The 14,928-nt window shown below is 39.9% G+C and overlaps 1 protein-coding gene across 2 annotated transcripts in view; it reads right to left on the reverse strand.

Moving 5' to 3' along the window:
• Positions 1 to 14,928, reverse strand: part of XYLB (xylulokinase) — an 84,902-nt gene that overhangs the window by 9,910 nt on the left and 60,064 nt on the right. For both annotated transcript variants that reach the window (XM_063178786.1, XM_063178711.1), the window contains exons 16-17: positions 5,505 to 5,563; positions 897 to 984 (exon numbers count right to left, since the gene is read on the reverse strand). In XM_063178786.1, coding sequence (XP_063034856.1) covers positions 897 to 984; positions 5,505 to 5,563 — 147 coding nt within the window. The remainder of the gene's footprint in view (positions 1 to 896; positions 985 to 5,504; positions 5,564 to 14,928) is intronic.

Raw genomic sequence — 14,928 nt, forward strand, 5'->3', positions numbered from 1 at the left:
TGAACCTGTAGAAAAGTTACCCATGTCTTAAGGCCCAAATCCTACAGATTCAAATTTAAAAATCTGAGGCTAACTGAAGTTGACCTAAACAAGGACTTCCACACTCCTTGAATTGTTTACTTGTAAGATATTAGAAACCATTTTAAAATACATGGATAAAAATTCATGGTTGGGATTCAAGTCTTAAGTAGCTGATGGCCCACCCTTAACACACACCCACATGCATTAATAGATGATATAAGAGAATTAACATGTAAATCCTGGGGCTTGGACTGTTATATTACAGTGAGAGGTGTAATACAGCAAGCAAGATGACTGGACAACCTAAGAGTATCCCAAGATTCATACTTTTACAAGAGTAAGTGCATGGAGCCCAGGACACCTTGCATATCATTCAACTTGATGTTTAAAAACTAGAAAATAAATATAGGTTTAATATTGGCCAGCAGTATTGTAGGTCTTGTTGTCCCTGCTCTCAATGATCTTCTTTGCTGGGATCAACATTTTGTGTGGTTTGGCCATTTCAGCATCCCAGTTTACAGCCCAGTCTCCAAACTGGGGCAGCAGGCTGCACCAGCACCTTCAGTTGTTTGTATTCTTCCATGGATGTAACTCAACATGTGAAGGTCCTAGACCTTTCCTAGACAGTACCAACACTTCCCACACCACATCCCTTGGCTGAGAAGCAGCCACCAGGCATGGAATTACAATGTAAATTATATTCTCTGCCCTAATCCAAGTGTACTAAGCAAAAAATCCCTCTTTGACCTGTGTGACCTTCCAATCGGATGCACACAGCTTTACTCCCCCCTCATGCCCAGTAACATTAATCCCAAGTACTATCCAAGTGAAATTAAATTCCCTGACTGCTCACAGGAGTCTCCTGGCAGCCTTACCATGGATTGCTCTGTAAGCACTCCCCAGACAAGCAGAGTTGGCCGTGTCAATGGTGAACACGGGTGCGTTGAACACGTCAGACAGGACCTGCGGGGCATCAAAGCATCCATGAAACACAAAGGGAAAGGAAAAATCCTTCATCACTGCTCAGGAAAACAAGCAGCTGTCCCAAGCCCCAGCCAAGCACTCAGGAACCCATGGAAAGAAGAGCCGCAGGCAACAGTGAGGACTGAACTTGTCACACCGCAGGGTATTTGGTAATTCTGAGCTACAGACGTAACTCAAGCCAGGAAATAGTCCCATTTCTCTCCAGATGTCTTGGTTACAGTCCAGAGGAGCCCTGGTTCAAGCATCATTCCTCAAAATTCACACAGGCAGCACATGCTAAAGGCTTATGTCAGCTCAGGAGACCTGCTCAAGAACCCACAACTGGAGTCTGTTTGCTTCCATCATGTTGAAGCTGATTTTAGTGGAAAGGAAAGAGAGAAGAACCAGTCGTCTGTTCCAGAAGAAAAGAAGAACCAGTCACAGCTCCTCCATTCCAAACTTGGATAAAAATAAAGCTCCAGCAACATGAAGGCCTGCTAAGCCTTTCTTCGTCTCCACCATTCCCATCCTATTAGGGTCAGCAGGGAGAAGGACACAGGAGCTGATTACACAGTCTCTAAATTTACCAGTTTTCCTGTTTTTAAGGGAACTTTAGCTATGAAGATATATTGAGACACTTGGCTTGGGTAATACAAATAAAATTTTACAGGCAAAGAAATTATTATGGTATCCAACAGATACTAAAGTTATTCGACCACTCATCATTCTGCTTTGAAATCAACACCATCAACACCTCACATCTGCTCTCCCCCACAGTTTAGGTTTAGAAAAACAATACTGATTTGGGAAAATTAAGACATATTTGGATAAGGGCATAGGAGGTTTAATAATTCCTTTCCAAAAACATTGTCAACAAATGCTTTCCATTTTGGTTTCATCACTTCTAGGACTGCAAGTGCCCCTCAGGATGAGCAATACAAGAAGCAGGAAACAATTCAGATGTAACCTGTGCTGATTTTATTACTTTTACCAAAGGGAAAAGTGTCTCACCTGACTTAAATCCATACAATTGAGTCTAAAATAAAGCCAGAATGTCCAGAATTCCAAACCATTTGGATTAGTGCAAGGCAATCCTGATCCTGGAATTTATAACCCTGCTGGGGATGGACCCCAGGGCTTCATAAAAGATGAGTAAGAAATTCAATCCATATTACCTATAGAAATGTGGAGTACATGGAATTTCTAAAGGATTTTTCTTTCTCTGAAATTTTGTGGTGAATCTGCAAATCAAAACCTTTGAAAATCACTGATTTTCACAATTTAAATGAAAGTGGCTGTTTGCTAACTAGAACCCAGTGGAAGCCTGAGCTTATACACTTAAAACTGTCTTCTGGTAAGACAGAAAAGTCAGGATTGGCTAATTTCATTTCCAAGCAAGCACTGAGCAGCACATGAGCTTCAATGCTAGAGAACAAATGAAAAATAAGTCATGGTTATTTATTAAAAACTACTCTGGAAATTGTAAGGTCACAGAGCTCTAGTCCCACTGCCCATCCTACCAGCCAAAGCCACTTTGTTTCAACACATTCCCCACCTATATCTTCACCTCATCTCTAACAAGCATTTCTCAAGTTTAAATTGTACAAACTTTTGGACAACATTTTTTTTTTGTATCTCTGAGGAGCCTCATACAATGCAGCTCTACTCTATACTGATTGTTAAGAAGTTCTGTAATACTAAAAATAATATTTTAACAATTTAACAAATAACTTTTTTTTACCACAATTATAAAATAAAAATTATTCAAAGTTCACATATTTGGTAAGTTGTTCGGAACTGTGGTACCTCTCACAAATAATTTAAAAATAAACTGTTAGAGGTTCTACTGCTTAAGATAATTCACTGTGTTCCATGTGGTCATTAATCAAGCACCACATATGCTATAAAAAGCTTCCTGGAACTGTGGAGAAAGCTGCCCTACTAAATTTTTTTTAAACAGATTTTCCTAAGTTGTCTCCTTTGTGGTGTAAAATATAGGAGTTCCTGAACGTTGATTAATTAAATGGTAGTCCTTTGTAGCCCTGGAACAAATTACCCAAAATTGACCATGATAAGGGTGGAAGCTGTTATTCTTTATGCAACTGATATGGTTTCTGAGGTTTTGATTAAATTAAAAAGAAAGATCCAATTAACCAGTGATTGAATTAAGTGAATGACACTGTATTGATCATATTATTTTAAGGCACTTCTAATGAGTTTTAAAGCCAGCTGAATTGTTATATGTGAAGAACAAGCACCCCAGCCACCACTCTCCCAGTCCCATGGTTTTTCAGATGTGTCTATTACCAAATTATGTATTTTAAGAACATTTGTTTCTCTGCCTTCATTCCACAGCAAGGAGATCCTCCTGGCACCCAAACTGAAATACAGCCTTAAACACAAACTCATCTGTGAACCCAATCTTTCCTTAGCAGAATTACTCCTGTAAGGACCAATGTTTTAAGCAATTAACCAATCAGTTAATTTTCCAATGTCACATTCTTAGGCAAAGGAACCAAAGCAGATGAAGAGAAGTGACATCTGCAGGCAAAAAATGCCAAATTTGCTGCTCCCCAATCAGCTCCAGCTGCACAGGCAGCAGTTACACACACACGTGGTTTAGATGCCTTAGGAGAAAACAGCTTTTTGCCTTTTTGCTCTTTAACTCCCATTTAATCCAGCCCAGGTTTTGTGGAGCAGAGAATTGAGTGCAATTGTCAAAGAGAATGGTGTGCAGCTGAGGCTGGCCCTGACAGGAAGGATTGGAATCTCCAGAAAACATTTCACCCTGTGTTCACTATGTGATAGATGAGCAGTGTAATGGTTGACTCTCACAATTAAATGACAAATATTATATATAAAGTTTTATAGATTTATTGTAGGAGTGTGTCCCTTGTTGACAGAGTTACAAAACTATTCTTTGTCCTTTTAAAAAGGAAATAAGCCCAGAAGTTTCTCTCCTTGATTAGGTGAAAAAGGCATCTTATAGGACCCAGAGGAATTCACCTCAAACTTTAAAAAAAGCTAATTACACAAGAGCCAAAAAGTCCTGCCTGAGCAATTTACTAAAAAAAGAAAACAAAGAAACTAATTGCTTTTGTGAGATGTTTTACAAAGGGCAAGAAAGCCTCTTGCACCTAGATCAATTTTTTTCTGTAAAAAGTTTGTTATTTTGCCTCTTATTAAAATTGATAGTTATGTTTTACCCCCTCCTTGCATTGTTATCATGGGATGGCCTGGGTAGTTGGGACATTTGGGAGGGTTGGCTCATTACTATGGCAGCACCTGGGCTCTAATCAAGATGGAAGAAAGTGATCTCCATCACTGGACCGCAAAGAAAAAGTCAATGGAAAAGACTTTGGGAGGGGCTAAAGGGTTAAAAATTTTACCATGGTGGGAAAAAAATTCTTTACTCCTGGCACTATATTGTTTTCTCTATTCAGTCTTCTGTCGTATTTTTTGATAAGGTTTCAATAAACCTTTTAAATTTTTGGAAGTGAGTGTCGTTCCTCGGAGCTATCACCAGTGATAAGAAGGGCCCAAGATTAGGACTTCTGGTGTTTATCCCTACCTCCAGGTCAGTGTTGGAGCCTGTGGTTAAAGGGGAGCTTGTCAAGGCAGCCTCTGGAGCCCAGAAAGCTCCTGGGATCCCCCAGAAGGAGATTTTACATTTGTTAAGTTAAAGCACCAACCCAATTGGGTTTTTGTTGCTTTTCTCTGTGCTGCAACAGACGGGACCTCACCCAGCTGCTGCAGGGCAGACAGATCATACCCAGACATCTCACCAGAGATTACTGGATCTGGGCAGGACGAATCCCAGCCCAGATGTCTCTCTCTGTGCTGTCACAGCCAGCTGAGAGGCCTCTCACCATTTGTGAGCGAGGCTTTGCCAGGGCTCAGTGGGCAGGAGCAGAGAGCACACAGTCTCTGCTCTCCACACGATGGATGGAGCATCTCACCCAGGCTGGATGTGCAGCAGCAGCAAAAGAGAAGGTTGGGGCAAACAACAACCCAACCAAAGTGTAGCCTCCTCCCAGCAAATTACATGATGGTAATAAGTAACACAAAGACAAGGGGTTGAGGTATGTATGAGGGTGTTTGAAAAACCCAACAATAAAAACAATGTTTACCACCAGCATAATTCCCCTTCAGCTGAAAGAAACCAATGGTTCAACTTTGACCTGAATGACAAAAAAAACCCCTCAGGTATTACATAAGAAGTTTCTTTGTGATTTCTATGCTGATTGATTTAAGTGATGAGACATGGAAATCATCAGTGCTTTAGATACACATTCACAAAACCAGTCAAGTGTGAAAAAAACTCTAAGTTGAATGTAAAATTAGCACTGGGCTAAAGGTTTTCACACTAAACCTGAAGAAAGACCCCAAAGACCTGCAGCAGATTCACAATTCCATATCCACACCTTCCTGTGCAGCTGTAGTGATTTGGATTAAGTACAGCAAAATAAAAAATGGAGATGTAACTGCAAGCTCAGTTCAGGATTTAATTTTCTACTTACCTGTAAGATCTTTTTATTGTGGGATGCGCCACCAGTAGCCAAAATCCTTGTTTTAGGCACTGCAATGCAATTAAAAGTACAAATCAGACTGACAGTACATATGGTCAGGATTTGTGCTACTGAACCAAGTACAGTGAGAACAAGGAGGTGGGAGACAGGGTTCTCTCTCTGTACCTCTAATTTACCTTCTGTAAAAAAGGAGATAACACTAATTACCCACTTTTCCAAGGCACATTAGAACTCCTCCTTAGAAGAGGCAACATAAATATTGCAGATCTATTATTATTGTAGTGCTATCAATGTCAGGCAGATTTGCAAAGGAGATACAGAGTAAGAAACGCAGTGTTATTATATTACAGCTCTGCTTTGAGGTCAGATTGGTTTGGCTCATAGCTGTATATATACAAACTGACAGATAACCTTTAAAATCAGCAGTATTTTCCAAACTTATCTCCTCATGACGTTCACAGTCAGAGTTCACTGAAACCTGGGCAATCCCCATGCGCTTGAGTGACAAGGAAGTGTGTCAAAAGGCAATTACAGATGGTCTAAATCATGTCACTAAAATAAAAACAAAATTCTGAATCTTCATCCAGTGCAAACCCACAGCTTTGGGGAAGTTAAAAATATACCCTGTGTTCTTTAGGCTTAAAGAAATCCATCCTTTCTTCTACATTCCTGAATGTCTGTCACAGACATCTTTTATGAAAAATCCTTTCTTTAGGGTTTTTCCTCTTGAGAAGCTGAGAGGCCTCAGGAACAAAATGTAAATAATGATTATCTGTTGCTGTAGAATGCAACACGTAGATCTGTGATTAGTCTTATGCAGTTGTTTTTAATTAATGGCTAATCACACTGAGTTGGTTGGGACAGAGTCTGAGCAACAAGCTTTTGTTATCATTCTTTTTTTTTCTATTCTTAGCTAGCTTTCTGATGAAATCTTTTCTTCTACTCTTTCAGTATAGTTTTAATATAATATATATCATAAAATAATAAATTAAGCTTTCTGAAACATGGAGTCAGATCCTCATCTCTTCCCTCATCCTCAGACCCCTGTGAACACTGTCACAAATGTCTGCCTCACCATTTATTTGTGTGCATGCTCCTCTGGAGCACAGCATGCAACAATCCACAATCACAATTCAGCAAGAGATTCCAAATATAAATAGTCCAAATGTTCTCACTGAAGTTCTTCAAAGGCTTAAAACAAAATAAATGCATAAACACTTTGATATGGTACATTTTAAAAAAATCTAAACACTTAATTACTCTGATTTATGACAATAATAAGTGATACCATCATGTATACCCTCCCAAAAGGGAAATTTCACTGTGGTTATTGTTTTGTTATCTTAACTTCCTTTTTAATAAAAGCTAAAGATAATTTATTTCTCACAAGGCAAAGTTGGGCAGCTTACACTGATGCCCTAAATAACTTATTGTCATTTATCCTTTCAAGTATCTTAATGACAAAAGCCCCGAAGTAAGAATTAGAAATAATCAGAAAAATGCAGCTCACCACACCATTTCCAGACCCCCATCTGGGTGCTCAGGTGGAGCCCAAGACCCAGACAAAGCATTGCATGGGGGACCCTTTTTAACTGATAAATTTAATTTTATTTTCCTCTTTGGAGGATATTCAGTGATGCACAAATTGGGTTTTAAAAGCCATTAGGATCTCTGTCAATGTCAGTAAACAAATAAAACAAACAGCAGAGTGATTCCTCAGGGAAAACAAGTTTCAATTATACCAACACAGAGTGACAGATTCCTGCCAAGATTATCACAACAACATAATAGCGCAGAAACCAGTGAAAAATAACTAGCAAGCCTCTGTTCCTAGAAACCAAACCAAACTCTAAATTATTTGCCTGGTAGTCACAATTCTGCCTTGTTGAGGATATAAATTCTTGCGGAACCACCACATCCAAGGTGCAAACACCACATTCCAGAGGCAGACAGCAGGACAGGATGAGGAGCAGACATACAGGCTGCGCCTCCCAGCACCTCCAAGCCAGGAACAAGCCAGGCTTGCTCTCCAGTGCCTCTCAAAGGGGCCCCTGCTGGGCTCCCACCATCAGGAAAGAGCGGTGGGCAACACCAAAGTGCCAAACAGCATCCACCCTGTGAGAGCAGCAAACGCAGCCCAGCTCAGCTGCTCCCTGCGCTGCCATCTGCACACCAGCTCTGGCTCAGGGCTGCTGCTCCACAACCTCCCAAATGCCTGCATTCGGATCCAGGAACGGACAGGAGACTCACTCCTTGCTAGGCCAGCACCTTCAGGGTTTGGCTGTGTTACAAATTCATGCCATCACTGTAATTCAAGGGACTTGTGTATCAATAAGCTATCAGAAACACAGGACAATCAAGTTATCAGAAACATAGGGGCAAATTTACAGTGCATTTTCTGTTTAATATTTAAGTAAGCATTTACCCCACTATCAGTTGAGTTAGGTGTCTTCCAAGAGGCCAAGCCAGATCTCAAGTCTAAAATTGTTTAACATGCTGCTATCTGCACACCCACCTTAATCCAGACTAATTCTTTTGCAGCAAAATACTAAGAATTGTTTCAGAATATACCTAACCTACTTGATAAAAGAAACTAACTTAATTTACACTGTGAAGTTTCTAACATTGGTTAGACAGCTCATGTTCTAAATTGGATCCACTCATGAGTACAAACACCCACAGACACGCAGTAACCCACCCAAAACCTGCGCTGAAGATACATGAAAAGCAAAACCATTCATTCTCCTCCTCTTGGAGTAGATAAGATGGCTCACTCCACTGAAACACATCCCAGCCAAGTGAGCTTTAGCCATCACTGTGGGATGGCAGACTCTGAGCTGCTCTACAGGTGGGACTGATCCATCCAGGCCACATGGGAGCAAAATCTCAGGTGAATGTGGAGCTCTGCAAGTGGCCAGAGAAGAGACAACATCAATCCCCCTTGAGTTTCAGTCACTTTTTACAGACAAGGATTAGGTCTCTAAACAACTTCTGGAATTTGCTGAATTTCAGGTTTACTTCTTGTTTCAGTCTCTCTCCAAAGAGCAAGGAAAATACATTGATCACTGATTTCAGGGATTGTCTTTTTAATGCCAATAGTGTGTGCTTTAGTGAACAGTGGACATTTGCTCCGAGATGTGTAATTGGATACATCTTATAAATAAATAAAGCAAGCCCATCATTTATGTATAAAAGGCATTAACAGAGACATTGTTCATCCATCACCAGCAGTGTTCTCAGCCAGCTGTGTTTGAATCTGTCAGGAGCTACCATCCATCCCCTGCAGCACTGCACAAAGAGAACTTCACAGTGTTACTAAAAAATCCCCAACAACAACAACAGCAGCAAACATAATTCAAGAATTCAATTCTTTAACAGTTGAGAGAATCAGATTTAAGCATCTTTCAATTAAAAGCTCCCTGCATACTACCTAACCAACCAGTTTATTTCCTTCTTATTGAAAAACTAATTATTTTTTAGAGAGCTGATGCTGAATTTTAACCCTACCTAGAAGGGTTACAGCTGCACATGGCACAGTGTTGTTCTGCCATATGCACATCTTCTGGAGATCTATTGTCTTCTGTTGAACATGATGATTGACCTAACAAAATAGAGTTGAAATAATGGTTCCCACTGGACAGGAGGAGGGACAAAGCCCCAAGTAAAGAAGTTTATGTGGGAAGTCTGAGCAAAAGGCACTTTCCCACAAGGATGAGAAGGCAGCACACTCTGTGCACATCACCATGCACACAAAATACTCATTGTGCCTTCAACAGAGATCCAGCAAGAACTGAGTGATGTTAAAGTTCATCTCCTGTCTCTTGCTTTCAGCCAAAATATTGCTTTTATTGAAAGGTACATAGGGAAAAGAAAAAAAAAATCTGTCACTGCGAATAGGAGGAAATTACAATGATATATGTTCAGCATTGTCAGTAGTCCCAAAAAAAATGCAGTCCTGCATCACTGTGTATTTACAAACACAGAGGAGGGGCAGGCACTGATCTCTGCTCTGTGTGACAGTGACAAAACCTGAGGGAATGGCCTCAAGTTGTGTTAGGGAAGGTTTAGGTTGGATTTAGAAAAAGGTTCTTCACCCACAGGGTGGTTGGGCACTGAACAGGCTCCCCAGGACACAGCACCAAACCTGACAGAGCTCAAGAAGTGTTTGGACAATGCTCTTGTTCACAGATGTGACTCTTGGGGATGTCCTGCACAGAACCAGGAGTTGGACTGTCATCCTTGTGGGTCCCTTCCAGCTGAGGGCATTCTGTGATTCTATGATGATAAATAGAACTATTAAGAAAAACAATTACATTGGGAAACTCACCAGTCAAAAGGGTAATGCTGATAATTGTCACCAAAATCTTCTGCCACATCATTCATGGACAGAGACTGGAGGTTGAAATTCAGCCTCCTGCCCCCCAGGAATGGGTCAGATCAGACTGGTGACAGATCCAGATGCTGGAATTGGTGGGATGGCTCCTGACCTCAGGGCGTTTGGATCTTGCTGCATTTCAGCAGGACAGAAATGGTGTGTCTGTGTCACTGCAGAATTTTGCTGGTTCATGCACTTCGAAGTCCACAACCAGAATTTTACCTTCCATTTTGAGACTGAAAACCCCTCAACTTTTTCATCTAAATTTTCAGTGCTACCCACAGTCCTAGTTTGTACCCCAAACTCCAGGCACATGCTGACTTTCAAAGCTCTTAAAAGACAATTCCAAGAATTCATCCAAACAGCTTCATAACATCCTTCTCATCACAACTGAATCCATAAATAAAACAGAACAATAGAACATGTATTCAAAAAGCAGCTGATTATGCACACGAACCCACGCCAGTTATAAGCATGATTGCAAATAACAGCAATTTACAATTTGCAAGCAACAAGAAAAGCCCCTCCTTTATTTCTCTGATTAACTTCAAAGACTATAATTTTTTTAAACAGTATTTGCTAGCTTTTCATTCAAGAAAAAAATATATGGGTTTTTTGTCCCATTTATCAAACAAATATTCCAAAATCATCCTCCTTGCTTATTAACTCTTCCAAAATTCATGCTAATCTTCTTTATTCATATAAAGACACTGAAATTTAACTCCTGCTATGGTAAAAGATTTCTCTTATCTAAATCATCTATAAACATGGCCTTTTATGTCCCTGAGACTTATAGGTCTGGGTCCTGAACAATATCTACATGAATGAGGCAAAAGCAATGGAGACTGGAATGTACCCTTTTTCTGCTTTTCCTTTTTAATTTAGACAAATATAACTGCCCAAGTAAAAGCCATTCAAGAACTATTTTTTTTTTATTCTTCAGAAGTGTTTCTGACTTTCACTTTGAAGCATCAGCTAATTTATTACTGACAAAAGCAAGCCAGGTTTGCCATAGAGGATGGTTGCTTTTTAACTGGCAAGTGAAGAAGTTTTCATATATTTTGTAACGTGCTTTAATTTCACTGAGACTTGCTCAAATGTTTGTCAGGAATTTTCCTGACACAAAATTCAGTCTTATTTGTTAAATGCAGTGCCGGGGGAAGAAAAACAACTTTTACAGATAGAATTGATCATCAGCCTCCAAGGCCACTGTAGTAGAGCTACCATTAAATCAGCTGTAATTCAACAGAGGGGCAGAAAAAAGCCTGGATTTTCTCAGCAGCAGTGACAAATTTGCCTAATATTCTCAACATTTATGCTACTTACATAGATAAAGTCTCTGCAATGATGTGGGGGAGACCAGACATGATTCTTCTTGCTCACACTGCTGTAAGGCAAGAATAACACCACTAAAATGAGCAGAGGAGCAACAATCAAGTTGAAACAGAGTAGGAACAGTTTATTAACCAAGGCTCATGTGCCACTGATAGTCACAGGTCATTCTATGTTCTCAAGAAACATTGTTCATGAAAATGTCAAATTTGGCTTTCCTAAGACCTTATTTCAATCAAGGCAAAATTTTAGGATTTCAGAACCTGAAGCTTGAAGACACCAAATCATTCATTGAAAATCCTCCTAGTCTAGCTCAGCTCAGAGATTAATTTTAAATTTAATGTTGACTCAAAGCCTTCTCCATCTTGATGGATTTCAAGAAGAAATAAACAAAGAAAAGCATGCACATAAATTACCTCTTAAAAGCAGTTTAAATTACTGCAGATCACCCCAAAAAACCCCCACACAGCCCAAGAGGTGCTCCAGAGGAAACAAAATCTACTCAAGATACAATTCAGCTTCATTGACTGCAGCAGAATTACACTGCAGGGAAAACTTTGGTACATGAGTGGTAAAGACTTCTTTGGGAACAAGCAGATCAATAGTCATAACATTGTTATAACATATACATTGAAGCTGGCAACAAGGCTTCTGAAATATTTGCAATTCTTGTAGAAATGCTGCAGAGCTGCAATTGCTTATCAATTCACAGTGATTTTTAATTTATTTTTTTAGACACAGATCTCTATTTGGCAGAATGTTATGATGGAGCTTGGGACAAATTCCAAAGGTAAGGTATTAAAAAAAAATTCCACAGCTCAGCACTAGAGCTTACAGCAAGGGGGAAAAAAAGCAGCAGATTCAGACAAATAAATTTTGTAGATAAAGGTTGAATATTTTGGAAAAATATTTCTCTGAAGCTTTTAAGGAAAGAGATGGAAGAAATGGCAGAGGGGTTGGAACCAGATGATCTTTGAGGTCACTTCCAACCCAAGAATTTCTGTGATTCTAGGAACACAAAATCTGTTTGGTCAACACTGAAATTGTCTTGGGGGGAAATCTTCTCCTGAAGACATTACTACTAGAAGCAATTTAATGAACCTTGCTATCTCTTGTTTAGTTTCTAGGATCTGAATCAATTCATTAAAGAAAAAATAAGAAAAAATAATATTTTTTCATTAATAAGGTAAAAAAGATTCATGTACCAACGTAACTGCTTACATCAAGTTTATTTTTTTCATTTTTTGGCACTCAGTTTTCGTCTTTTGTTACCCATAGTTTGGATATTATAAGAACTGTGTGTTGGGGAAAATACTGACAACCACAAAAACTATTCAGCAGTTATTCAAACATCTATAAAGTAGTCAAGGCTCCAATTAAAGGCTTAGCCTAACAAAGAACAACCTGCTTTGATTTACCCTATGTTGCCACAATTATTCATGAGACTCTTGGCAACACCTCTACCTTCACCTTCCACTGCAGAATTCCAGTTATTCAGCAAATAAACAAGAGATCTGGAACCAATGTGACAAATTAACCAATTCCCAAAAAATGTTCTGAAGCAGGTGGTGCCAGTCTGAAAACAAAACCTAGAGGAGATGCAAACCAGGCCAGTTAAATCTGGCCATCACATCCAGTTTTTTAATAGCATACCTGCAGACAGCTCCTAAACAGTAAAATATCAGAGTGGACCATTTGCCTAAATGAGATCACCCAAATTCCACACAGTGATCCCAGAGTCCAGATCTGTCGTCACTGAGCTACAGAGACCTTAGAGAGACACAGAGCCTCAGCTAAAGTGACTGAGAATTTGCTGTGTCCACTGACTGTTCTCGTGTTTAATACTTTCAAATAGCTGCATTCCTCCCATAATTTATATTTTTATTCTTTAAACTTCTAGTCACCTAATCTTTGTGGCTTTAGCCTTCCGGTCAAAATGTTATTATTAAAATTAGGTTTCCTCTTCACATGTTGGCACTTTACAGACCACAATTAAATTACATCTTGTATTTCTTTTAAGCTAAAGATATTATGTTCTGCCACTCATTAAAAGGCATAATTTCAAGACCACAAACCACTGATGCTTAGTGCTGCTGGCCTAATACCATTGCCTTGGTCTTCACCCCTGAAACCACTATCAAAGAAAAGAGCAGAGCTGGGAAGAGCACTAAAAATGCCTGGCACAGAAGTGCCTGACTGCATGTTATGATGGGCTATACAGATATTTACCAGCTTATAAAAACTCCTGATAAATCACAGAGGACTTTGCACTGGGAATCCCCCGGGAGAGCTTTTTGGAGGGGATGTTCTGGCTCTGTGTGTAGCTCCAGCAGGCACATTCCCTGCAGGGCCATGCGTGAGCAGCGCCCTGTGGTCCCCATCACAGTGAGCCCAGGGTTCTGGAGAGTTCTGCCCCGAGCTACATCCCAGTGCCCCCTGACAATTCCTGCTGCTCAGCTCCCAGGCTAAGGTGGGACACTCCCCCAGACAGGCACATGCAAGATGTGCTCACAAATTATTTTAATAAAATGGTTGCTGCTACTTTAGGCATTCTCCACTCACTAAAACCAATTTTTTCAATGTGCTCTGAAGGCAGCATTGCAGCACAGCTCAGTATCTCCTCAAGGTATTCTGACACAGGAGAAACTTGTGCCTGAAACTCAGCAGAATACACATCCTCCCACACATATCACAATTCTGATGCGTGTAAGTACCACATGTGGCTTTACAGATCACCCTTCAGTAAATAATGCTTGTTACTGACTTATTCAGGGAGACAAAGAACACCGTTTGTAATAAAGATTTGTCCTCGTACACCAATTTCCAGCCTTGAAAATCTTCTAAGGGAAATGGAAAATTACATTGGCAAATCAACATATGACACCATCCATCGAACGTTAAAATGAGAAAAAGCAAGCAAGGAGATAAATGAGCCCCCCAAGGTCACACAAAATCAGAAGAACAAGCAGGAATAGAACAAAGGCCTCTTCATTACTTAGATCACAAATGCATTCAATTCTGCATTAGTTAATCTGCAGAGCATGAGCATCAGTAGCAAGACATGTCCACAGGAGAAAATATAATAATGATGAGCTGCAAGTTCAGCAGGACCCAAAGCCACAGGATATAATTAAAAGGCACAGGGTGCAATGACCTGACCTTGAATGCCACTCAAGTGATGAGAAAAAAAGAATGTGCTATCAAGTATTTTGATTCTAGAGAAACCCAAAGCACAACAAACCTGGGGGGAAAATCAGTTTGGGATCTAGATTTGCAAAGCAGATCTCTACCAGGTCTCAGGTCTGCTCTGCTTCCCTCCACACCAGCCTTTGTGCCTTATCAACAGCAGCAATAAAAGCCTCTGGAAATGCGACAGAGAAGAGCCAAGCCCAAGCAATATTTTATTTTTGCAAAGGATAAACCTGATAAAAAACAGAAAACTCCTAAAACAAGGCAATTTGGGTGTTTTCATTAAACATTTTTTCAAAAGAATTATTACAACTGTTTTGGCTTCCACAAATATTGCCTGTAGCTTTTCATCTCCTAGTCCAGGAAGGCTGGTTTGTGTTCATTCAGTGCCTTGTGAAGAATTTTTCTTCTTGATTTTTGTCTTTCATATCTCCTCCTCCTCTCAATAGAAAAGGCCTACAGCTTGAAAAGTACTTCACAAGAATAAAATTAATTGATAGGAGGGTGTAACTGCTCACC

The sequence above is a fragment of the Melospiza melodia genome, chromosome 1 (assembly GCF_035770615.1).
Source record: "Melospiza melodia melodia isolate bMelMel2 chromosome 1, bMelMel2.pri, whole genome shotgun sequence".
Classification (NCBI taxonomy): domain Eukaryota; kingdom Metazoa; phylum Chordata; class Aves; order Passeriformes; family Passerellidae; genus Melospiza; species Melospiza melodia.